This window comes from Halictus rubicundus, chromosome 12, assembly GCF_050948215.1.
Source record: "Halictus rubicundus isolate RS-2024b chromosome 12, iyHalRubi1_principal, whole genome shotgun sequence".
Classification (NCBI taxonomy): domain Eukaryota; kingdom Metazoa; phylum Arthropoda; class Insecta; order Hymenoptera; family Halictidae; genus Halictus; species Halictus rubicundus.
Window position 1 is genome coordinate 11,984,892 of NC_135160.1, and position 26,748 is coordinate 12,011,639.

Sequence of the window (26,748 nt, forward strand, 5' to 3'; positions counted from 1 at the left end):
TTACCTGGAAACAATTATGGAATTAATTATTATCAGAAATACGCTATTAACTCAATCATGATTGGGCATTCCATTTTCCTTTAGCGAATATACTTTACTAGTAATTAGTTTAAATATATCAGACATAAGATTAACAATTATTATATCTGTTACTATAAGAATCATTATAAAATATATTTTATAATTACATTTTTATATTTGTATATTATTGATGTAATCGTGAAAAAAATTTTAGACTTTGCCAGTCTTTCATAAAATAGTATACATTTTTTTTTAACTTTAATCCATTTACGAGACTTAAACGGAATTAATAATAATAGTTTATATGACTAGAAATTATAGTTATTGTCCACATACTTTTGGCGCGGAAATGGACAGAAATTAATAGATATCCTAATTGCCGTGAAAATACGATCGAACTTTCACAGCGGCCGATAAAAAAATAGATTTATTAAAAAAATGAAAAAAAAGAAAGCCAGAACCCATAGAATACATATCTATTAACATTCGAGTAAAAATTGAAAATTGTTATCGCACATACTACGTAGATCAATGTAAATATAGCAGTGGTACCCAAAAGATGATGCGCCGAGTACCGAAATGACCCCAGCGTCATTCTTACGATTGTACGTATTACACGCGGTCACCTCGGATAGCAGAGCCGAGCCGGAATTCGAAAAAACATGTATAACAAATTCTAACACGTTTATTCGCGTTTGTTCTTCTCGTCATGGTTCATTCTCGATCCATCGTAGATACGATCACAGTTTTGCCTCGGAAAACTCGTGGCGTGCCCGTTATCACGTTCAAAAATGTGTTCGATACACGTCCCATGAAAAGATCTCACGGGTACGTTCAATATCGAAACAGCCATTTGTTCGAATTCGGTTAAAAAACGTACGCGAAGACATCGACGCGGAAAACATCGGCAAACAAAGGTCAACCGAAGAGTGAGTAAAACCTTTTTCTTCTTATTTTACCTTTACCTGCTTTCTACGAACGTTAGCGCGTGTAATTGTACACATATAAGTTAGCACGTGGCGTGCCTGTACACCTATATATGTACGTACGTATACTGCGACACCATGTTGCGCTCGGTATAAAATTTCAATCGTAATTATTCGATATTCTATACCATTTCCAAGTGATGTTCTACAAGAAATTATTTATTTTCCGTGTAGAAGTCTGTTGGGTACACGTTCTTTGCTCGAACCTTATAAGTCTCGCAGTCTTCGCACAGCTAAATTCTGTCGAGATACAATAAATACTGTGGCCATAAGATTCGTTGAAACAAACGAAGTACGCAATACCGATTAGAATTATACGGGATAATTATCACGAGATTTCCGATGCACGTGGCGTTTTATAGCTCGCGCAAAGGCTAAGGGGGATACACACAGCTTCGACGGTATCAGTTTGTTTGCTTTATAAATTGAATCGAAATATTTGGATAACGGCTCCGTATCCGTTGCCAGGAATGTAAAGTGATGTAACACCGCATGTATGTCCATATTTGTCTATTGTGCGAACGGTTCTTCGAGACCGCAGTAAAGTCTCCGCAACAATATCTTACATTAAATCGCATTGTCTCGAGTTCCATACGAATGCATCGTCGTACGACGCACACTTTTTTTACCCATTACATTCGCCTTTCCTTGGACCTGGAAAGAAAAAGATGTTTTTTCAAGGGAGAAAATTTGAATCGCGATATTTTATAGATCCGTTCGTTCTCCGAGGGTATATATCGAAATTCATGTGTGGCAATGGGTCGTGCGAAATGTAGAAGAATCCCGTATTCGGGAGCAATAGTTGCTGATTTGATTTGTTAGTCGGGAAACCAGTCCCTTTAATATTTTTACCAGCGACCAATCAGGAACGTTTCCGAGTGCCACGTTGCCAAGTATCCGGTTCGCGTTGGCCAATCAGAGGTTCGGTGCCCGGTCGGAGCGGCATCTCTCCGTGGCTTGTGTAAACGCGGCGCAGCGAGCAGCAAGCAGCTCACGGTCTGGCCGCGGTCGAAATTTTGTCGGGAGCCGTCGCCATGTTTAGAAGTGTGTGCGTCCTTGAGCGAGTCGAGCGAAAATGTTCTGTAAAATATTAGATATAGCTCATGCACTGTACATTACGTGAGGTACCTAATTGCGATTTAACGCTCGTCGATCACGGGTGTGACAATTATTTTCGTGGATGGCTCGCCTACGTCGCAGAATTTTGTGATTACATTATGGTAAGTCCGCCCTCCTATCGGACCAACGCCAACATGGCGGACGAAAAATTTCCTTTGTATCGCCGCGAGGCTCCACTGACGCAATTGCGAAAAATCTATTTTCCACGGAGCCGTAACGCTCCCCGATAATGGGAAACGGTGTTTTTCGTTTCCGTGAAGCCCCTCCGGTGAAGAGACGCGATCGTTGTTGATATTACATCCGGATTAAATGACGTTTTTCGAATAAGAAGCCTCGAACGCCCTGAATGCTCGATATCGGGCGGTCGTGTATTCGTCGGAATCTCGCGATATTTTAAATGACATCGCTCGTCTTGCTGCGTAGTCGATCGCCGAGAAGTTCTTTGTCTAGCCGATGCAATATTTGCCGCTGTATTTTTTCGTCGGCGCGTCACGCACCTCTTCGAAATTCCAATGCGGTGCATCGGTCTGTTCGATGGAGAAATTTTGATTTCGGCGCTTTTTTCCACAAATCAATTAACGTTCTCGTTTCGACTTTGTCGGGTTACCTTGCGCGGAGCAACAATCGGGAATGTATACGATTAATTGTTTACACGCGTTGAACAATTGGAAAATGAAGCATTGTTAATAATTAGCGGAGTTGCATCTCGTGTTCGTTCTCGTTCGTGTTTTCATTTTTATCGTTTTTTTCATCGGCACTTGTATGTTTGTTGTTTAAATTGTGAAACAGTCGTGTGTTTGCCGGACGAAGCTATTTTGTAAATTAGTTTTCACGATTTGCAACTTGAAGTCAGTCAGAAATTCGTTTATTTTTTGAATTAATTCCTCATTAGCTTCGGACTTCGGACGTGATTCCGTTTTTTAACCTAATCTGTATAGAAATACAACATGCTATCTTCAGTTTTTTAATTGACGAATAAAAAGTAAATAATACAAACATCTTCATGACAGTTCTTTGTTGTTCATTTATTTTACTTGTTGTGTATTGTATTTATTTTTAACCTTTAAATATTGACTTGGATGCTCCATTAACATTTGTTTTTTATGAGATAAATGTTTCAATCAAACAATAATTTCTTTCACCTACATATATGGTTCTTATGCGCTGTCGATAGTACAACGTAATGTTTGTGCTTGGAATAATCTTTTCTGATACATTTTTAAATTAATTTTAATGATATTACAGTGTGATATGTAATGAGCGATAAGCAGTCTGCACCTATTTTGCCACCCCTTAATGGGGGTGGAGGAAACAATGGGGGAAGCAATGGTGGTACACCGCAACAAACTGTTAGTTTGCAGCAAGTACTTGCCACAGCTCAGGGTCTCAATGTCCTCACCACAGGTGCTGGACAGCAGTTTGTTATTACTTCCCAGGTTCCTGGTCTCACACAGGTATATAGTTTATTAATTTTACTATCCTTCTATTAGACAGCTAATCTTTTGAACCTGTGTTCTCTAACTTTCTGTGTTACTGTAGGTTATACCAAGCAGTGCGACAACAAATTCTAATATTCAACAAGTCGGAGTTACAAGACTTGTTAATATTAGCGGTACTCCACCACGTGCGAGTACCGTGGGAGTTGCAGGAGCTAGCGGTTCACCTCTTCCTTCTCCCTCTCGTCAGAATTCACCTAAAGTTGTTCTAGCAACGTCCCCAAAACTTGTTAGAACTTCCATCGGCAACATGTTTGTTGCTCCAACGTCTCAACCTTCTATGCAATCGCCGCCAGCAAGGAAAAAGTTGAAATTAGCAGACTCTACAGAGAAGCCTATTATGTGTGTCGACGATGCAGTAGGCTACAGGAGAAGAATTATGGAACATAAGATGAAGAGGATGCGTGCGATAAGAGAGAAATACTCAGAGAACGCATCCGAGTTGTTCTTTCTGCATGCTGGTGGCAATATGATGGACTTTCAAGCATGGAGGAAGAGACAACCAACGCCTCAGTATCTGCATTTTTTACGGCAACATAGATTAGATCCAGACGACGACGACGAAGATTTAACAGTGCCACTGCCAGCAATATCAGAAATTCCATTAACGCCGACTGTTACACCGACCGGCTCTTCGATAGTTTCTGTGAATCAGTGTGCCGAAGTAAAAATTTCTAGTATGAACGTCACGCCAGTTGCAGTGTCTACAACCCTACCTGCTGCAGTAGCTCAACTTAACCAGCAAGGTAAGCATAAACAATTGTTACGTATACATGTTCGTAACTAACCGAATAATATTCATGAAATCATTTGACTCTGTAATGGTACCCTGTTTTTTTTAATCAGAATTTACACAAATACTTTCAGGAACATAGTTTATGGCTACAAAATCCAAATTTTGAAGAAGGGAACAAAATCTTGTATTAACAATTATGGTGAGATCATGCGAGCAGTCAGGGTACCATTGGCGAGTTGATAGTAATTGATACAGCTGTGCGAGAACCCGAAAATGTCGGGCACCCGATGGTCGGGAAGCCAAAAGCCTAAAAGTTTGGGACTTTCGAGAATTTTCGGAATTCCTGAAATTTTCGAGAACTCGTCCGGATCCCGAATAAAATTCTCCACCGTTCCGAACCGACATTTTCGGGTTCTCGTACACCTCTAATAATGAACTGTTAATAAAACAATGCTATTTCACATGTATCACGAATCATGGTTCCCAAAGTAGTAAGAGGCACACCATTATATCGAAGTTCAATAGAAAAATCTTGACAAAATTCTTGTACGCTATATGTAGATGATCAGAATATTTATCTGGAAGTTGGTAGTAGATGTGTACACAACACTATGGAAAATAATAGAGACTTTAGTAGACGTTTTATATCAACCAAATAATTGTATACGTACTAGGACATGTACCAGGTAGGCCTCAAGGGGGCCGCCATGGCATGGTGTTTGCCTTCAGAGCAGCAATTCAATCTTCACCAGTCACCGTTCACTCTCCACCTACTTCTACTCTAGCACCCACGCTCATTATAGGTGATTACTGCAGGCTTATCGTTTGATGTTTAGATTCATTAATTATAGTATCGCAGTTCTTTTCTATTCTTATGATCGTATATGGTTCAAAGTTTATTTTGTTCTTCGCTTTTCTTGCCGATCAAACTTACAAGAACACAAAGCGGCGATTGATCCAACAATTACGTTGCAACAAAAACCGTATTTTTGTTTAAACTAATGCATCGGATACCGTTTATACTAGTAACAAAAGAAAATAACTTTAAAAACAATACGGTGAATATTTTCAAGAGTCAAGTAGTTACATGCACGTTGCTTCCTAAATTACGATAAGTTATACTTACGTTCATATGAAAAGTTGTAGGATATTTTGTTCTCCTAGCTTGCATTCCTTAATCACGAATATCCCATAAGTCATTCCTCATAGTAACGATTCCTTTTGGCGATGTTACTTGTGTTCACGTTACACCCTTGTTTAAGTTAATGATTTATGCATTGTGATAACTACATCCTTGTTAACGTTGTAGAGTATTTGTTGTGCAATCCCACAAAAGACGGCCGCATCGAGTTCACGCATCTCGATGCAGTCAACTCTATGTGGGAAGATGAAAATTCACAGCTATTGTAAGGTCGATTAGCAGCTAGCTTTTCGGCCTAAGGGCGCTGTTGATACAAATTTCTCACCCTCGACTTGCCAGTGACGACGAGCGAGCGAGCATGCATATTAAAAATCATTTTCCCTATCGTTACAGGTAGTGCACCGGTAGTTCCAAGTTCTCCGAAACAAATAACAACTACAGTAGCAGCATCAGCATCGGCGGCAGCGACATCAGCATCAGCAGCCCCAGTCGCAGACAAACTGTCCACAACAGTTACAACGGTCACAACAACCACAACAACCACCACATCGACTATAACAGTTATTTCTACTCCTATTCCTACTCCTATCATTACCGCAACGATTACTACCACAGCACCAAAAATGTCTACTGCGCCTACCAGTACTCCCTCTCAACCAGTTGTGAAGCTCGTTAAATTACCCGCCTCTAATTCAACAACAAGCGACATGGCGAATAATCAGGAACAAATTGTAGAAAAGGCGAAACAGGTGTGTATCGTATTCGTTGTATTGTTCTCGCGGACCTCGCAACAGAGCTGCAACATCAGCGTAACGCATTGAAATCATTTGCAGGAGGCGTACGTTATGCAGAGGATTGCCGAGTTGCAGCGGGAAGGATTATGGTCGGAGAGGAGATTGCCTAAAGTGCAAGAACCGCCTCGCACGAAAGCTCATTGGGATTACTTGTTGGAGGAGATGGTCTGGTTGGCTGCTGATTTTGCTCAAGAACGGAAGTGGAAGAAGGCCGCGGCGAAAAAGTGCGCGCGCATGGTTCAGAAGTACTTCCAGGAGAAAGCGATTCAAGCGCAGAAAGCCGAGAAGTCGCAAGAGCTCAGGCTAAAGAAGATCGCCAGTTTCATAGCCAAAGAGATCAAAACATTCTGGACGAACGTGGAAAAGGTGTGTGTTATGTGCATATATTTCCTTCTCTTTGATCAATTTCCAGTTGACCCCACACTATTAAGCCGACAGTTTCAGTGTATTCCAATTGAACCTGTGTGCTCGTTGTGGGAACAGCAAAGTCTGATTATTGTGTATGGTTGTACTCGTTGCGTAGATGCAATCAAAGAATTAATTCAGGACACTTCATTCTTAGAATTCTTTCAAGTATTGTCTGTTCTGTATGAGAACCGTACTGGATCACGTGTATTATTTTGTTCTTTCGGTTTTCAAGTTGGTGGAGTACAAACAACAAACAAGGCTGGAAGAGAAAAGAAAACAAGCGCTGGATCAACATTTAAACTTTATCGTTGGACAAACGGAGAAATATTCGACGTGGTTGACAGAGGGGCTTAACAAAACTGACGGTCCTCAAAGTATACCGGCATCCATTAATAGTTCACGAATATCTTCTCCAGTTCCGCCCGGAAAATCTCATTCTGATGGTAAATTACACGGATTAGATAGCGTGTACTATATATGCGTGTGTTATCAGTGACACCGACATTTAAAATGAACGTTGTTTAATGCAGAGGACTTTCAACCGAATCAAAGCTCGGATGACGACGAAGAAACCATTGCAAAGGCGGAAGAAGAATTAAAATCTATAACGAATCATAAAGAAGAGGTTGAATTGTTGAAGAGAGAATCGGAAATTCCGTTGGAAGACCTCCTGAAGGATTTGCCACCCGATTACTTAGAAGATAGAAAGAAAAATTTGTCCCCGTCGAAAGAAGTTGCGAACGAAGTATGTTCACAAAATTTCCCTTGATTACATCGGAGGTCATGGTGCTTATAATTTATTTAACTGCTAACAGGCCCACAATGAAAAGACCACCGATGGTGATACAGATTTTGTTGCGGCATCGGATGAATCTTCGGACGAAGAAGAAACTATAATGGAACAAGAGAAATTGGAAGAGAATACGGATTACAAACAGGAACTGGATGATCTCAAAGTATGTACCATTTATTCAGTATTTTAACACTAAACCTACCGGGCATTAACAGTACCTGGTCTCTGTACTTGATAAATGTGACACGATCCAATTTATTATTTATTTTTTCAATTTATTTAGAGTTTGTGCGATTTTTATCATATTGGGTTGTCGTAAAAGTCACGACGCATTTTTACAAGAGATCGATGCGAAAAATACGCCATGACTTTACCGACAGCCCAATAGTATATGCTTCAGTGATGAAACGTGTATAATTATTTTCGGTTGTGGTAGGTGTAGTGTTGAGGAAAGTTACGCGTATGTACTCCGAATAATACAACTTGCATTCTTTCAGGCTGAAAATGATATGTCTATCGATGAACTTATGGCGAAATATGGCAACATGTCGGACACTCCAATGGATGTTGATCAAGAACCAGGTATGCAACAAGTATTCGCTTCGCGCGAGTTTTCCACGACGCTGATTAATCTGTGATGATAATTTACCATTCCTGATGGTTCGAGGAATGGTTTTCATTCCTTGACACCGATTTCTTGATGTGACCCGAGGCATTTGTCTGAGATAGCCAATGGCATTTCATCCAGTTGAATTAATATCATTGATTACAGCGACGTATACTAACGTGCAATGTTTTCCATTTAGATTCGGATAAAGAAAGCACAAAAGAGGAGGAGGGACAGGAGAACGACGAGGAGTCTATCAGCAGTGAAAACGAAAGCGAAGAAAGTGACAATGAAGTTGGCGAACAGGAGTCTCAAACGCAAAGCGACAATGATGCTGATGTCGGGCTCAAATCGCTTTTGGAAGATATCTCTATGGAAAAATCTGTGGACGAAAAGGTGAGACAATATGTTCGAAACTAATCGCGTTTTATTTAACCCTTTGCACTACGATTTTACGATTGCAATGATTAGAACTTCTTCGACGTTTATAATTTACTAGGAAAAAACAAAAATTTATATTCATTGTATATCCACGTGATCTCCAATGGCTAATTATTAATTTATGTTTACATGTTTAGCAAATTTCGTTCGAAATTTTCATCACTAGTCTGATTCGATAGTACACGGGGTTAATCAGTATTTAACGAAGAAGTATTTGACTAATGTGTTCATTATATTTTAAAGACTGCTAAAATAGATCATTCGAACGCTCACGATGAAATGGACAACGTGGCTGCATTGGCAGAAAGTATCCAACCGAAGGGAAACACTTTACTGACTACTAGCGTAAGTTATTTGAAGTAATATCCGCATAAAGAAAAACCGGGGAAGCCTTTCATCCAAGGTTGTGCGACAATTGTTTGCTCACGATCATTTCAGGAAGGCAGAATAAAATGTAATATTCTCCTTTGTAAAATAGATTGAGTTCAATGGTTTATTTCGGAGAGATTATTACGACAATTTTTATGCAATTAACGTGCCACTTGAAAAATGCTCTGGAACTTTTTCTGATGTGCGAATCGCGTGATTTACAGGTTGTTACAAAAATTCCGTTCCTCTTGAAACACTCTCTTCGGGAATATCAACACATTGGATTGGATTGGCTCGTAACTATGTACGACAGGAAATTAAACGGTATTTTGGCAGACGAAATGGGTTTGGGTAAAACGATACAAACGATTGCCTTACTCGCGCACTTGGCATGCGAGAAAGGTAATTGGGGCCCACATCTTGTAATAGTACCAACCTCTGTGATGCTTAATTGGGAAATGGAATGCAAAAAATGGTGTCCCGGTTTCAAGATTTTAACATACTACGGAACGCAGAAAGAAAGAAAACAGAAAAGAACAGGTGATGTTCCATTATCTTCGGATAAAATCGTTTTTTATCCAAGTAATAACGCTTATATAACACCTTTCGTTTCTTTTCACGCCAGGTTGGACAAAACCCAATGCTTTCCACATCTGTATCACGTCATATAAATTAGTTATTCAAGACCATCAAAGCTTTCGAAGGAAAAAGTGGAAGTATCTCATATTGGACGAAGCTCAAAATATCAAAAATTTTAAATCGCAAAGATGGCAGTTGTTGTTGAATTTTCAGACGCAGCGGTAAACATTTGAACAATTTTAAATAATTTTATCCATGAAACACAGAACTATTTTACACACGAAGCTCGTTTTGTTTTGCAGGCGACTGTTGCTTACTGGCACGCCGCTTCAAAATAATCTTATGGAACTGTGGTCTCTGATGCATTTTTTAATGCCGAATGTATTTCAGTCGCACAGAGAGTTCAAAGAATGGTTCAGCAACCCCGTCACAGGCATGATCGAAGGGAACAGTGAATACAATGAAAACATTATCCGTCGTCTGCATAAGGTCTGTACGTAGTTTGCCATCGTACTTATGTGTTTGTACATAATTTAGCCACTCGCTACCGACCCAGAGACTTGATAATCGTTGCATTTCTCTGTTTTTTTCAAACATAGCGAGATATTAAATACTCTATTAAAACTCGCGTGTCAGGACAAATCTGGTATGACATACGAATCCTGTCTGGAGAAACAATTCTACTAATTTATTCTTTTCTCTGTAAGACTAGCTTTAATCCATTTCATTTGCTCAACGATCCTATCTTTTTCAGGTTTTACGGCCGTTTTTGTTGCGAAGATTGAAAACAGAAGTAGAAAAACAATTGCCGAAAAAATACGAACATGTTCTGATGTGCCGGTTGTCGAAACGACAGCGATATCTGTACGATGATTTCATGTCCAGAGCAAAGTAAGCGTTTCAGCATGCTTCGACAAGTTCCCTCAACTAGATTGGATAATTTTTTAACGTGGGCTTATTGAATTTTTTTTTTTTTAATTTTTCTTGCAAGGACAAAGGAGACTTTGGCTAGCGGTAATCTGTTGAGCGTGATCAACGTGTTGATGCAGTTACGCAAAGTGTGTAATCATCCAAACTTGTTCGAAGTGAGACCGACGGTGTCACCGTTTCAAATGGAAGCTATCGAATATGTTACGGCTTCGTTGGTGTGGAGTGTTCTTGATTACGATCCATTTAAGGTGTGCATTAGATGAAGCACTATTTTTTATCTACTCTCTGTGAGTTATCGATTGTTCAACATATATTTTTACTTTTTGTATTACAGCATATCGACTTATCTAGTATGAATCTTCTTCTATGCGATTTGGAGCTGTCGCTTACCGCGTTCGTTGCGCATAGAGTAAGGCGATTGCAAACACCTCGAAAGCTTATAGAGGAAATCGACAGTCAACCGGACCCACCGCCGAGATGTCCGCCTGGGAAAATTAAAATCAACGTTAGACTATCTAATCAAGCCAAACCACCGTCTACACCGCAGCAAACTCAAACGAAATTAAAAAACTTTACTGGAATCTTACCCACTACTCGTGTTGGAACGTCTCCCTTAATTAAAACGATAAATAATCAAAGCACTGCGGGACAAGGTAAGCAGGAATTAGCTGTAAAAAATCGCTCGTTTGTCGTAACAATGACGTGTAATTATAATTATTTTCTAATTATTTTTGCAGGTGTTACTTTAAGGGTATCGGGTGGTCAACAGTTACAGGGATACTCGGTTCAATTGGTTCAGCATCAGGGTAGCGTGAAGGGTAAGTCTTCGCTCATTTATTTTTCTACACACACACACACACACACACACACACACACACACACACACACACACACACACACACACACACACACACACACACGTATATATGTTGTACACATGTTATATTCATTAAAAATTTTAATCTGAGTGCATCATCGATCAGTGGTTGCACTTAAATCATCGCAGTGTAATCACTTTTGCAGTGGTGCTAGAGGAACTGATCTCATGCCAGCTTGTTTATAATTTTCCCGTGTTATAAGCATTCTAGATTTGAGAACACATTAACAAATACTTGAGTCTAATTATACTGTTATTGCTCGTAAATGGACAGCGGATGTTTATGCAAATTCTATAAATTTTTTAACTTTCATCGATAAAAGAGAAGAAGAAGTAATTATTTTCTGAAAATATAGTTCTTAATGGATATTTAAGGTATTTACAGTACATCCTGTGAATGCATAAAAGTCTGTAGTCCATGGGTGAGTCACCATATGTGTAAAATATATGTTGTGTTTGCTTCGGAAATAGCCATCCCTGTTGGAACACTAGCACATAACCCACAAAGTACAACAGTGACACCAAGTACAGCAGCAACGAATGCACAGAGGATTACAGTAGGGAATGCGAATATCAAAGATGGACTGCAACGACTAACCACGCAGACAGTCACAGTTAAACAAGGTGATTCCGTCCAAAGAATAGCAGTGCCTAGTTTTGCACAGCTGGTTCAAACACCTACTGGTAGACATATCATTCTGACTTCGAATCAGCAAAACACTAACACAGGTTTGTCCCATGAACACTCGTATCCCACTGACCCCCATTTGTGATCCATACTCGGGCAATGTGTACACCCCACCACCCTCCATCTTCATATTTCATTGATGCACATCTCATTCAGTGGATGTTGTTTTAAATAATACCTTAATTGAACGATGCATGATCACGAATAATTAATGTCTCCTCATGTTAGCGAGGAAAAAAGTGTCCACAGTAATTTTAGAAATAATTTCAATTTAAATATTACCTATGGAATTATATCGGTGTAGAGGTGATCGAAACACGCAAGTTAATCACTCCCCTTCGTTTCTACAGTCTCGTTTCCAGTAATATCGCCGAGTGGACAACGTTTGACGGTTTTGTCGAAGTCTTTGATGGGCCTAACCACTTCGGCGGGTACGGTGAACAAAGTTGTAGGAGGAGTGGTAACGACGTCGAGTGGAACCAGCGGAAGACCCGTGATGAGAGTACCACCTCTGAATGTGACTGGTTCCCAGGCAGCACAGCCTTCGACTGGCAATGGGCAATCTCCTCAGCAGTCGATTCGCTGCGGCATTGTTACTAGACACGCACAAAAGGAGTCTGAGAAGGCACAAATCAAGGAACGTCCAAAGTCCGAATTTTATTTGGTAATTATCCGTCAAAACACATTTTAATCGGCGAACCTGCAGAACAGCCGATTACTGTAAGTTATGAATATCGGTTTCTACAAACATATCCAAGAAATCTGCAGGTTCTTTTAATTCATAGCTCGAATCTTCATGCTTGAATCTGTTTGTTAATGTTACAGCCGCAGTTGGAGGAGGAACGAAAGCAAAGGAGGCAAGCCAAGCTCCGTCTTCTTACGAATATCAATGAAAGAAGATGCGCAGCGTGTCCTCTCTACGGGGAGGATCTGTTCATGGCGTTGAGGATCGGCAAACCGTCTACAGCATGTCGATGGCACAACGGTTGGGTTCATTGCGCAACCACCAAGGAAAACGTTCGTACCCGCAGGCAATTCTTTTCTCGTACCGAAGCACTCGCGGAAGCGATCAACAGTACAGAGCAGATTGTTGAAGAACTCAAGGAAGTTTTCGAAAGGTGTGCCTTCTCTCAGCTGTATAAACTTGAAAAATACACGGTTACGCTTCTGTCGAACGATGTACATCATATCGTGTAATTGTTGTTACAGGTTTGTTGTTCATGTTCCTGCTGTGTGCGCACCCACACCACGTTTTCATGTTTCTCATCCACCCCCACACAAACTGTTCGCCCAGAAGCGTATGCAAATGGCGCTGCAACGTCATCTGTCGCCGAAATTCGCGTTGTTCCATCCAGTAGCTAGTGCAATGATGACTCAGTTCCCAGATCCCCGACTGATACAGTACGACTGTGGCAAACTGCAATCCTTGGATCGACTTCTTAGGAAGCTTAAGTCAGACAACCATAGAGTTTTAATTTTTACACAAATGACAAGAATGTTGGACGTTTTAGAAGCTTTCCTTAATTTCCACGGCCATATATATTTGCGTTTAGACGGTACTACCAGGGTGGATCAACGACAGGTATCGATCGCTCTTCTGCTACGGTCGTTTTCTTCGAGTTCTCAGACTTGTCTCTCTCTCTACCTGGTACGTGTTCGCAGGTTTTGATGGAAAGATTCAACGGCGACAAACGGATATTCTGTTTCATCCTGTCGACTAGATCTGGTGGTGTGGGCGTCAATCTTACAGGCGCCGATACCGTTATATTTTATGACAGCGATTGGAATCCCACCATGGATGCCCAAGCACAGGATAGGTGTCATAGAATAGGCCAAACACGGGATGTACATATCTACAGGTACGTAGAAACGAATAACCGTGCTTTCCCATTTACAGGATGTCGTCCCTCTAATTCTGTCACGAGGAGGTAACTTTGCTATTTCTTATGTTACGTCAAATGTCAAAAGGACAAATTATTTGATCCAAAACGACACATTATTTTCCCCTAAATATTCAAAAGGGTTTCCGCATAGCGTAAAAACAGGGACGTCACCCTGTATAAGACGACTCTGCTAAATAGGATCTACTTATTTGTGTACTAAATTGTGTATTCCAGGTTAGTAAGCGAAAAGACTGTGGAAGAAAATATTCTAAAGAAGGCCAATCAGAAGCGATTGCTCGGAGATTTGGCCATCGAGGGTGGCAACTTCACGACTGCTTACTTTAAGAGCGTAAGCATTTCAAACATGAAAATACAAAAATCAACCGGCTGAACAATATCACAAATCCTCGAACTCTAATTGATCTTTATTACACAGTCTACCATCCAAGATCTCTTCAACATCGATCAAACGGAGAACGATGCTTCGGCGCGAATGGCAGAGGTGTTGGAACAGAACAAGGATCGTGAGAAGTTTCTGCAGAAGGATGTTCCAAGTCAGGGCACGGACGACAAGGTGGCTATGGGTGCGTTGGAAAGCGCACTCGCCGCTGCTGAGGAGGACCTCGACGTCCAAGCGGCGAAAACTGCCAAGGCGGAAGCTGTTGCTGATTTGGCAGAGTTTGACGAGAACATACCTTTGGACGAGGCGGAGAAGGACGACATGCAAGTCAGCAAAGCCGAGCTTGAAGTGCAGAACCTTGTGTCACAGGTAAAACTCAATTTGTTTGATCAGTTTCCGATTAGATCACTGGATTGCGGGCTTTGATCAGACCAATCTACAGTCTATGCAATCTCTAATCGAATCGAACCTGCAGAACAGCTACCTATCCTCAGATTTCAATGATTTTTGGATGTTGTACATAAATAGACTGCAAATTTTATCGCACACGGTGAAGTAGTGGACAGTCTGGAAAGATTTACTTCTTAAAAGAAGAAATAAATTTAATTCTACTTTGCATAAAGATCCGCGGTCTAGTTATAAATCTCTTCTGGTTATAGACGTAAGGAAAAAGTTGTTCAAAATGTCCACAACAATCGTTCTTAATAATAATAATAATAATAATATTGCTTTATTCAGCCTTACGGCCAAGAATTGGACTCGGTTTACAATAACCTATAATTACCAAAAAATAACTATCTTATCCACGCGTTTTCTCTCTCTCTCTCTCTCTCTCTCTCTCTCTCTCTCTCTCCTTCCCTACCCTGACTACTCTACCTATATTCTGCCTGTTCCTATTCTTATTCCGATTATTGCACCATTTCCTACTATGTTATCTTTGGTGTACGCTTCCTTATATTACATTTATATTTCTGCTCGCTTATCTCTTTTCTTCCTCAACTTTTGAAGCCACGCTTCAACATTTGAATCTATCCTCCCACTCACTATGTCTCCAGATTGCCATACCTGTCCCCACACAGGTCGCATCCTCTTGCTTCGTCTTCCAGCCAGTATTTGTTCCAATTTTCTGCATTTCCGCATCTTACTTGGGTTAAGAGTTTTTGACTTTCCCCTCTTCCCTCCTTATTTAGGTATTCTGGTAACTCTGCCACTCTTATAAACTTGTACCTTTTGTTATATTTTGACCGCTCTATCCTTGTATATTGTTCTTGCCGTTGTATCTCAATGTCTCTCTCCTTTAGCCTCTCCGTTGCCTCTAGCCTTCTCATCTCTTCCACCCTTGCTTGGCTCCATCCGTTTCTCTTCAAGTATTCCTCCCTTTCTTTCCCGCTTTCGCCCCTGTACTTTCCCTGATTCCTTTTCCCTCAGACATTCCTCGACTATCTTCCTCCCTGCTCTGTTTCTTACTCCTTCCGTGTATTTCCATGCCCTGATTCCTGCCTTTACTCTAAGCCTCGCCCTTTTCGCACAACAATCGTTCTTTAATACTAATGGGTGTTGTTTGTCCAGCTCACGCCGATAGAACGGTACGCGATGAAGTTCGTCGAGGAGTCCGAGGGTGCGTTCTCAGCGGCTCAGCTCGCAGCTGCGGAACGTGAGCTGGAAGAACAGAAGAAAGAGTGGGAGCTGGATCGGCTGCGAGCGTTGCGCGAGGAGGAAGAGAGGCGGATGAGGTTGGCCGACGACGACGAGAAACCCTTAACGTTCGGCCGCGAGGATGCGCAGAATCAGGTTAATAATGCTAGTAATTCTAAGAAGTTAGTCAGTAAGAAACTGCCGGCGAATAGTAGGGGTAGGAGGAGGAGGATAGGAGGGTCGCGTAGAAACAACAGTAAAAGTGCTCAGGAGTCGGAAAGTGAAAGCGAGACCACCACGGAGTCCGAGTCGGAATCGCAAGAGGACGTCGTGGAGGACAGCCTCGACGAGGAGTCGAGTCACACGGAGAGTCAGAGCCAGGGAGACGAGGACGAGGAGGAAGAGGAGGACGAAGCGAATGACTCCGAGCGAGGAGGATACCCGAAGCGTAAAAACCGTTCGAACAAATCGTTCAGTCAGAATCATTTCGATCTGAACAGTCCCCGGACCCGGTCCAGAGGGAATGTCAAGATCAACTTGTGGACGTTGGACGTGAGCCCGATCTTGCCGGGCATAAAGCCGAAGTGCCGAGGCAGGGCCAGCAACATGAGGAAGCAGAGGGAGTTGGAGATGAGAATGAAGGCGGAGGAGAGTTTCGTGCCGCCTCTGCCGCCGTCCTCGTCGAGTCCGAAGAAGCTGAACACCACCGGTAGGTCCGACGACGAGTTCAGGCCCGCGAATCCGAAAATGGAGGAGCCGACGAACAGCAAGCTTTCGTCCAGCAGAGGTGCAACCGAGGTCGTTGAGAATCGTAAGGTCATCGCGAATCATTGCGACGTCGCCGCCGCGTCTTCGTCGAAGGAGAACGGTAAAAACGATACGGAAAAGGAGAAAGACGAATCGGACCTGGTTTCAAATTCTGTGGAAACAGAAGCAGCGTGTACTCGGTTGGACGAATCGGCATCAAGCGGGGACCAGGAGGAAATCGACGAGAAGGCCGACGACGAGGAGACGCAGGATCGAATCGATTTGTCTGCGCACGAATCTGCCGAGCGGAATAATTGTACGGACGAAGCGAGTTCCAGCGGGGACGCCGCTGATGTTAGTCTTCTTTCGCAGACTGGTAGCTCGTGCTCGTCCGCGGCAGAGTCGGGTACCTTGAAAATGATTTCGGACTCGGATCTGATCGAAGAGATAAACGTCTCGGAGAACTCGTTGAGCACCTCTTCGTTGAAGAGCAAGTCGGTCTTCCCAGAGGAAAAGAACGGTTTGAACGAAACCGTCGCGAAATCGGCGGCGGATAAGACGACTGACTCGACTTTCGAAACAGGAAGCGACATGGTTAGCGAGGACACGAGCGACAAAAAGCCAGACAGTCCTGTCGAAACGAACGAACGATCCAACGAAAGCGCGGACTCGGACGCGAAGAACGAGTCCGCGGATGATAACGTGTCCACATCTGTGATAGAAACATGCTCTAGTCAGAAGATCGGTAGCGAAGAAGAAGAGGAAGGAAGAGAAGAAACAGTAACAGAAGAAGAGGAAGTAGAAAAAGTAACCGAAAAAGAGGAAAGCTGTTCTAAATCGAACGACGAAGAGACGAAAAGCGACGACAATAAACCGACTGGTTGTTCCACAGACATCTCCGAACCGGACGACAAAGTCGAGTCTTCTGATTCTACTTTAGAAAACAAGCTGAAGTCTCGCAAAACGGAAACCGTGTCCTACAGAGTAACTACGCGAAGCGGTAAGATCAATTTCACGGTGGAGGTCACCGAAAGCAAGGACACGGACAGCGAATCTACCTTCGCCGAGTCGAGCGTGCCGAAGCACAATGAACAGAACGAGAATTTAATGATCGTCAAGAAGGAAGCTGGTAAGATGGCACTGATAAGGAGACCGGACACGCCAAGACCTTCGGAGCAAGGTAGAATCACCAGATCGAGCGCCGGCCGGTCGCTAACGCCTCCGCCGAGCATCAGTCCTTCGAGATCGCTCCAGAGAAGACACCAAGCGGACATTCCACTGTCGGAGGGCTTGAAGTTATCTCCCAGGCCAGTGACCAGGTCCTCGTCGAGCGTAAACTCCCCGGTAAGGAACGAGGAGCAGCAGCAGAATGTCTCGTCTTACGAGAAACCGACCACGAGGAGTTCGAAATCGTTGGACAACGGTTTCTTGAGCCCCATGCCGTTTCGTCGGAGCAGTTCGATACCGCCAATGAAGCCGTCGGAGGTCAAGGACAACAACGCCGGCAGTCCTACCGCGAAGCCTAAGAAGAGCTTGGTCAACGAGGCCATCGTCGTCGTCGAGCCACTGGACGCGAATATCGTGAAGAGACGACCGGACACGCCGGTCCCGACATTCGAGCAGATGTCGAGGGTCACGCGATCCGGCCTGAACTTCACCATCAACTCTGGCAAGTCCTCCTCCAGCCCGAACCACGTGGCCGCCCCTTTCAGAAGCACGAAACACGTGCGGAAGACGGACGCGGAGGCGAAGTCGCAGGAGGAGTCGTCTCCCAGCACGGATTCGAACGGGAACGCGGTCGCCTCCGAGGACTTTGGGAAACAGGACGACTCGGGATTCACGGAGATGAACGAGAAGCCGCAGCGCACGGCGAAGGTGGTCGCGATCCTCACGCTGGACACCAGGAGCAACCACAGCGGTGGCAAGGCCTCGTGTTCCGCGAAGACGACCAACTCCTCCGGCGACGGTAAAACCAGCAACCTCGTCAAGAAGAACGACTCCACCGCGCCGACGGCGGACAAGAACTGTCTTCTCAGAATCTCCGACGTGACGTCGAACTGCAAACTGGACGGCTGGTGCGGCTCCGAGCTTGACAATGCACCCGCGGTGATCACGAACGTGGCCAGTACTTACGCTTCCGGCAAGACGACAAAAGCGACAGTGAGCAAGGCCGGATCGCCGTTGAACGCCAAGCGCAAGATGGAGACCTTGCTGCCTGTGATCGCGCTGGTGGATCTGGATAACGATCCGAACTATGACTCGTCGGACGGGTCGAAGAGATTGCGTCGGAAGATCAAAAGGAGCCGGGTGACCTCGTTCGCGAAGCCCCTCGCCGGCAAAATGGTGGAGATCGAGGACAAGCTGGACGAACAGGAAGAACAGATACCACCGACCAAGAAGTCGATCCGATCTCAGCTCTCGCCATCGTCGTCCTCTTCTACTCCTCCTCCTCCTACTCCGTCGCAGACGGCGCAGTTGGGAAAGATTAGCAGCGGCACCGTGTCTTGAGTCTTGCCGAGACTACTGTATCGCTGTAAGATTTAGCAGCAGGATTGTATAGAATTGATTCCTGGAACGGGGTGTAGTGTACGCATCATCCAACTGTTTCTTGTACGCATCGATTTCTCTTTCAACTTTCTTTCTTTCTTTCTTTCTTTTTGTTTCTCTCCATTTCTTTTTCTTTCTTTCTTTCTTTCTTTCTTTTTTTTTTTCAATTTCACCGTAATCATCGAAAAAGAAACCCACGTTGTACATATTATGGAAACGATCGAGAAGAGAAGTAGGAGAAAGTGAGAAGCGAGAAAGATACGTTTCTTTCTTTTTTTTTTTTTTTGGTTCCGTTGTACTTGGTACACGCGTGTAATATTTTTAGCCTTGTAAATTTGTGCTCTCCTGTAAAGCCGCCGCGTCCCCCCCCCCTAATCGCGTAAATGTCTCCTTTTTGCGACATTGTAATTTATACACTCGGTGATATATAGATGCGAAGAAGAGAGAGTATGTGGGAGGAAAAAACGGGAAGAGGAGTTTTCAGACACATTCGACTGTATCATATTAGGTAATAGTTAACGAGAATTCACACACGCAAACAATTCTACCGTCTAGTTTAGCTCGTTAGAGACGCTGCAAATCTCATTGGTCGCGGTTCCAGGCGTGCGCGCGCGCGCGCGCGTGCTCGCGATCATGCGTTTACAAGCGAGGAGAACCGCTAATTGGAAACAACAGACAGTCGATTTGTCGGGGAGGTAGAAACAAAACGACAGAGAACAGAACAGAGATAAAAAAAAAAGTAACGAAAAAGGGAACGAGAAAAAAAAAACAAACAAACAAACAAGTGACAAAAATCTGTGAACGCGCTGTACTTTGCTCTCGTGTAACGCCTTGTATATTACATAACTCACAAGGTGACGACCTGATTACATTGCTAGACTTAAGGAGTTACTCGTTTAATGGTATGCCCCACTGTAATATTTAAGTTGCGTGCCTGTATTTTGTATGATCGAGTGAGTCCAAGGAAGGAAATAAAACTGATTCCTTGCTACGAAGATACGATGTGTTCTCTTATTTCTTGGTGCGTTTCCAAGTCTGTTCGATCAAAGGTTCAGTTCCGTTTTGGTGTCAAATTTTTGCTCAGTGTGCTTGGTTATATATTAAACACGAAAAACTAAATGCAAACTCTAGCCGGGATCGTCCGCGTCGGACGATCGACGGGATCCTCGCGATGTTTGGTGTGGCAAGGCTTACATGACCGCACATTCAAAATCAAAAATGTATACGAAACGAGAGAAAGAGATCGAGAGAGAAAGAAAGAAAGAAAGAAAGAAAGAAAGAAAGAAAGGAAATTCATTCGCGCGACGAATTCGTCTAAAGCTCCAAAAAGAAAAAAAAAGAAAGAAAAGAAAAAGAAACGACGAATAGCGATTTCGAAAATGGCACCAAAACACTGCCTTTGCCATTCCAAACTTGGAGTCAGCCAAGGTATAAGCAGGCACATTCATGAGCGTCTTGCACAACGTTTGAAATTCATTTGTAACAGAGTACTTGACGCGGCACGAAGAAGGTATCTTTTCATAAAGACCTTCGAAGAGACGAACGAGCCTTTGAACGAGCAAGGTGTCCGTACACTTTTTTCCTACACATTTCCCAGGTGTTCCAAGATCGATAATGTATAGATCGTTCAGCGATTACGTTCTTCCTCGCGATGGCTCTCCCGTGGGAAGACCCGAGTTACGGAGACGTTGTAGCAACCAAGAGGATACCGTTTTTTTTTTAATTTTCGTTGAAAAGTCCTTTGATAAATCGTTATCGATAATTTCACACGGTGTACATGACGCTCTGGTCTCTTCTTGCAAACGTATTTGTTTCTTTCCGAGTGGACGATACTATTAACAAACCTCGAATCCGATCTGATAGCGGTGCTTTTAATATCTTACAGATATGGTTGTCGGACGATAATATGGAGCAAATGCCGGTTAGTATTATCCAGGTTTTATGACATTCACGTTTGAAATTTTCATTTTTCGATACGGTGTGGTCTCTATGATTCGTTTGATCGCCAGATGTGGTGTCCACCTACGCCTCCGACGACGGATAACGATGTTTACATCGACTACTCCCTGGGATTCCTTTACGAGAACACCCCCATGTCCGAGGCCCAGTTGCCTCCGATTTACATTAAAAAAGAGCAAAAGAGGAGTAGAGCCGACGCTGGAATTAGCGATCGTGATGGTAATATGCATACTCGATTACAACGCCCCTGGCAAAGATTATTCGAACGGACAAAAGAAACTGCTTGTCATATTATCTGCGTATTCCGCATAAAGTTTCAATTCTTTTGCTTGCCGAGGAAATATGTATTAGTTACGACACGATTAGAATGCTGATCGAACACTTTTTGTCAGGTCTGTGGTAGCGCACATGTACGTCAAAGTATTGTTTTCTTAACACTAGATTTCTAATATTTTTGATTTACGAAAATTGAGATATACAGTAAGGAGCAAAACTGAGTCCACACTATTTGAAACAACATAACTTTTTTTCAAATTAGATCAAACGACCTGAATGTTATTGAGAAGTTAGAAGGATTAGTTTATTAGACGAGGTGTCAAAAATTTTTGGAAAAAATTGGAATTGGTCGGAATCGCAAGTGAAATAGTAAAAGTTGTATTTTTCAGCTTTTTTATCTGAGCCTGTATTGAAAATTTAAAGAATGCGTTTGATTCGCTCGAATAAATTATATCCATGCTGAAAATTTCACCGATATTGGTTAATTTGTTTACGAGTTATAAACGCTTAAAAATGGGGAAATACAGGCTCAGATAAAAAAGCTGAAACAACCAACTTTTACTATTTCTTTTGCGATTCCAACCAATTCAAATTTTTTTCAAAAATTTCAGTCAATAACATTCAAGTCATTTGATCTAATTTCAAAAAGATTTATGTTGTTTCAAATAGTGTAGACTCAGTTTTGCTCCTTACTGTATATTATTAAAGAAATTACTACAAATTTTGTATTCATCTTATTTTTACAAAGTAATGTAAAATAGTAATTTTTAGTGCTCCGTAAACCCAGTGTTAATGCTCATTATTATTAGACTGTAGAATTTTATGCAAAATAGAAATTGAGTATAACGAACAGGAGCCAAATAAAACTGTCTTGCATCGTTCAAACATTTTTTAGAATTGTATATCGACATCCTTAAATGTGTGCGATCTCTTCACTGTTTTAAAAAATGTCATCTATTCAATTTTTCCACAAAGATTCGCTGCCTAGTAATTACATATTAATATCGAAGTTGTTTTATCAGGTCGACGGGCGGTTAAGATGCGGCACAAAGAGGAGTCTGTGTACGCGCCGAGATCGTTGTTCGATCGGCCGTCTCCGGCGATCATGAAGATGCGTCGAGACATGAAGTTGCACAAGCACCGTGCAACGGTTCGTCCGTCGATCCCGCTGCCAGGCTTGAAGCCTCACATGTCGAAATCTTCCATCGATCAAGAGCACGTTCTCGACTGGATGATACACGAGGACTGGGCTCTTCTCCAAGCGATACAGATCTATCAGGGGCTGCCGTTGAACCTGATGATCCTGTCGCCCGGTCACACTCCGAATTGGGATCTGGTTGCCGATATAGTGAACAACACGTCGCGAATATACAGGTCTCCGAAGCAGTGTAGGAGCAGATACGAGTCGGTGATCGTTCCGAGGGAAGAAGGCAAACTGCTGTACGACACCACGCCGAAAAAGCAGAAGAAACAGAAGGGCGTCTACAAGATACCTCAAGTGTCCGAGGTATTATCATCCGACTATTATTTGACCGCGAATCTTTTCGTGCGAACTCTTATTCCACGAGTCATATCGTGAGGAGAAAATATCTTTGGTTGACCGCTGATGTTCACCGATCTTCCGGTCCTCTTTCCTTTCAGCAACAGAGCAAAACGAATAGGCCGATGAAAACGTCCCAGTTGTACATCCAGGACAAGAATCACTCGTTCACGTTGATGTGCTGTCAGAGGTTCGACACCATAAAGTCGGTTTCCAACAAGAGGACGCCCACCGTGAAACCGTTGCTGGTGAACCCATTAATGAAGAATCCTACGAACGCGGCTGTTCTAGCCGAATGCGGCATTCAGTATGATAGTCCATTGGCTCCCATCGAAGTCGCAACTAGACGGGCGGACAGGATCGCTAAGGAGAAACTGAAGCACGCTGTTAGTATACTGGAACGTTGTAACGCGATGTATCTAAAAAGAAATGGCAAATCGCTGATCAATCATTGTATATTTCAGACACAGGTGTTAACGGCCGAGCAACAACAACAGGTAGCCGCTCGGTTGCTGCAGCAACAGCAGCAACAACAGCAGCAGCAGCAAGCTCAGCAGCAACAACAACAACAAGCCCAACAGCAGCAGCAACAACAGCAGCAAATTAAACTACAACAACAACAAACTCAACAGAGTTTATCCAGTACCGCGAGTCCTCAAGTGCATCAATTGACTCAGGTTGTCACCACAGTGGCGACAACTGGACTGACTACCATGAAGACAGTCACAACGATGACGACGAACGTTACCACCTGTGGCACGGCGGTCGCCGCCTCGACGGTGAAAACTCGACCGGTTGGTGGAACGTTGACCATGCAAGACGCGAGGACCACGCCGACCGTTGTCAGCGTAGCGAATCTTCAAACTGCTCAGAGAATCGCGACAGCGAATTTGGTGTCTTCCGCTCAAAGTTCTCCTGCTGGCGCGCAGAAGGGTATCGTCGGGGTCACCGTGGCGACTGCGTCCGGTAGCAAAACGCTGACCGCTGCGCAGCTGCAGTACTACAGGCAACAGCAGCAGGTCCTGTTGCGCCAGCAGCAGCTGAAGGTGCTGCAAGCTCAGGCCGCGAGTGGTCAGAAGGTGTCTGTAGCGGTCTCAGCTGCCGCCGCGGCTCAGCAAAGGGCTACCTTGATGAAACAAGGAATAGCTACCGGTACCGTGGGACAGGCGACCGTAGGAAAACAGACTGTAGCCCGCGCGGTGTCGGAGACCGAGATGGCTGCTCTGATCAAGCGACAAACGTTGCAACAGCAGGCGAAAGCGGTGGCCCAGGTGCAAGTACCAGGTCAAGCCGGTCTCACGCCGGCACAATTATTCGCGCAAGCCGGTTTACAAGTCCAGCAACCTGGAACATCCGCCAGCGGAACTCCCGTCGCCACTCTGGTGAAAACCGCGAACGTTGGTGTACGCACGGCAACGCCGCAACAAATCCGCCAGCTGGCCCTGCATCCTCAGATCATCACACAAAGGAAATTACCGGCGCAAAAGGTTGCCCAGCTGGCGCAAGTTACCAGCAAGTCCGGCGTACAGACGCAGCTTATCGTGCAGCAGAAATCTTTGCCAGCCACGATGACGGTGCAACAAATACAAGTGATGAAGCACGTGCAACCATCGGCGATGCAGCAGTTCACCCATGTACGTTGCGGCTGATAAGGCAAATAGTTGATAGTAGACAGAAGTGTGCAAGAACTCGAATACGATTCTCGAATATATCGGGATTCTAGAATATTTTCGGAAATAACTCGAACATTTTCGAGAATTCTGATATATTCGAGAACCTGAAAAGACATTTTCGGACTCACTTCTAATAGCTTCCAATAGACAAACCACTCCATATTGATTCTAGTCAAGGCTGCTTAAATTATGAGACCTAGTTTCCATTGGGTCCGATCAAATGAGCAATGTAGATTGCAAATGTGTAAAAGAAAAATTGATGGATTGTGAATAGATCTAGGGATTAGAAAATATTAGGGACTAGGACTTTTCTCTCACTTTGACAACTGTTCGAAGGTGCTTACATATTGATATTTCAGGTTTCTACGGGACAAGCGGGTTCCCAGCCGGGCCAGGTGGTGTTGGGCAAGTCACCGCTTCAGACAAGAGTAATTCCGGTCGCTTCTGCAGCCCTAAAGCAAACGATTCAGGTGGTGACTGCGAGTAGCGCCCAATTGCGACAGGCTGCTCCTGCTCAAGGGAAACCAATCGTCACGACAGCGAGAGGTAGCCCCGGTCCTAGTCAAGTCAGATTGCAGACTATCACGCATTCTGTCCACCCCCAACAGGTACAACAGCAACAACAACAACAACAGCAGCAGCCTCAAACGCAACAAGATTCTCAACCGAAGTGAATATGCTTGACGATTGTTGCTCGATTCGATCAAAGATCTTACGATGTTTCCGTAAATCTGTGTCGGCTCGACGAGCGAACGTCGTATCCGAAGCTTCGGTTAACAATACTCGAAGCAATGATGACATTCCAAAAAAATATCACATTGGCTACGACATGTCTGCGGAGGTCAAATGTCTCTTGAATGTTCGTATTGAGACAACAGCACGGTATTTTTATCATTTAATCTTTTATCCAGTGGTGTAGTGTGACGTATCGCGGTCATAATTAATCAATTCATAGTCGTATCAGTATTGGAAAAAAATGATCCGGTCTTATCATTTTATAGTGTTTCGAAATTTGCTGGCCGAATTTGCGTTTGTAATGTTAACGATTCGCAGAAATGCTGTTATTCACCATCGAGTTTTGTAAATTTACGAGATAGCATTACTATAAGGTCGTTATAGTTTTAACTGCTTGCGTCGAGTTGCTCTGCCAATCCCTTTTTGTACTGTCAATATGTTGCAGCATATGCAGCGACGAAAGAAATCATGCTACTGAGAATAGGTTGGACGGTTTGATTGTTTAATGATGGTTTTGTAATGTCGACGAGACACGTAATATTTTTTAGAGGGGCAAGTCCACCGTTTGAAAACCCCAAGCAGCGAGAACTGCACGTAATCGAGAATCTGCACGTAATCGAGAATCTGCCCGTAATCGAGAATCTGCCCGTAATCGTTCGCATAACCGATTGCATAAGATTTTTACAACGTTAGGTTTCAAATGCTGAAAGACTCTACTAGGAGAGAACACGTGTTTTTAGTTTCTTGTCTGGCCCTGAAACGATCAAGTATTTTACAGAGGGCATCTCCGTAATTGTTAGGGCAGTTCTAATTCTTCTTCTGACTTCGTAAGAATCGGTACGGAACGATTTAGCCTCGAGAAATACGCTTAACTTGTTAATAAAAACGAAAAAAAAACTTGAACGGCGAAAGAAACGAAACGGTAATGCTATGACTGTATATGTATCTATAGTTACCTGTAGGATTTAAACAATTTCGTTCGATAATGCGATGTTTATACTAGGACCTTTATCGAACCGTGTAAGATTGTACTAATAACAACATTAATAATAATAATAATATATATAAATATGTATAATTCGTGTAACATAGACGCTAAAATAAATCTCTCGTAAGTAATCTTGGATGTTTTATGCAAGGACTTCACAAGAATGCAAGCGACAGCGCATGCAACCCCTTCCCGCTGCAACATTGTGTGTGAACGGTAGCCTATACATCAGGGTGTTCCGTCTAACACCTAAGGGCCAAAGGTAGTCGCATGACTTTTACAGAGTCAACAGGTCTTCAGACACAGACTTAGAATCCGTCTTGGTCTTGATCCAACGGGTCTGCGACCAAACTTGATCCAGAAAACTCATCCAATGGCAG

General features: G+C 43.3%; 1 protein-coding gene and 1 non-coding gene across 6 annotated transcripts; both read left to right on the top strand.

The window, feature by feature from the left end:
- The first annotated feature begins 378 nt into the window (after positions 1–378).
- On the top strand, positions 379–26,510 carry Dom (domino helicase). 5 transcript variants are annotated; one of them, XM_076797972.1, is made up of 32 exons: positions 1,887–2,227; positions 3,372–3,580; positions 3,666–4,368; positions 5,893–6,248; positions 6,333–6,659; positions 6,934–7,144; positions 7,232–7,446; positions 7,517–7,657; positions 7,992–8,076; positions 8,301–8,497; positions 8,786–8,887; positions 9,136–9,451; positions 9,537–9,711; positions 9,793–9,979; positions 10,245–10,381; positions 10,482–10,668; positions 10,755–11,073; positions 11,158–11,238; positions 11,769–12,026; positions 12,336–12,649; positions 12,811–13,103; positions 13,195–13,567; positions 13,648–13,844; positions 14,103–14,217; positions 14,305–14,637; positions 15,838–16,059; positions 21,083–21,118; positions 21,207–21,375; positions 22,455–22,939; positions 23,074–23,358; positions 23,437–24,606; positions 25,005–26,510. In XM_076797972.1, the coding sequence occupies exons 2-32, from the start codon at positions 3,383–3,385 to the stop codon at positions 25,317–25,319; spliced, it is 8,502 nt and encodes a 2,833-aa protein (XP_076654087.1). In that variant the 5' UTR covers positions 1,887–2,227; positions 3,372–3,382; the 3' UTR covers positions 25,320–26,510. The 5 variants fall into 5 exon arrangements, with proteins under 5 accessions (XP_076654084.1, XP_076654083.1, XP_076654085.1 ...); XM_076797969.1 differs by lacking the exons at positions 1,887–2,227; positions 21,083–21,118; positions 21,207–21,375; ... (2 more) ...; positions 23,437–24,606; positions 25,005–26,510 and adding an exon at positions 379–950 and having other exon boundaries at positions 15,838–19,918; XM_076797968.1 differs by lacking the exons at positions 21,083–21,118; positions 21,207–21,375; positions 22,455–22,939; ... (1 more) ...; positions 23,437–24,606; positions 25,005–26,510 and having other exon boundaries at positions 1,882–2,227; positions 15,838–19,918.
- On the top strand, positions 6,709–6,843 carry LOC143360106 (small nucleolar RNA snoR639/H1). The gene has a single exon (XR_013083212.1). It is a non-coding gene; the product is annotated as a small nucleolar RNA snoR639/H1 (small nucleolar RNA).
- Positions 26,511–26,748: the final 238 nt, after the last annotated feature.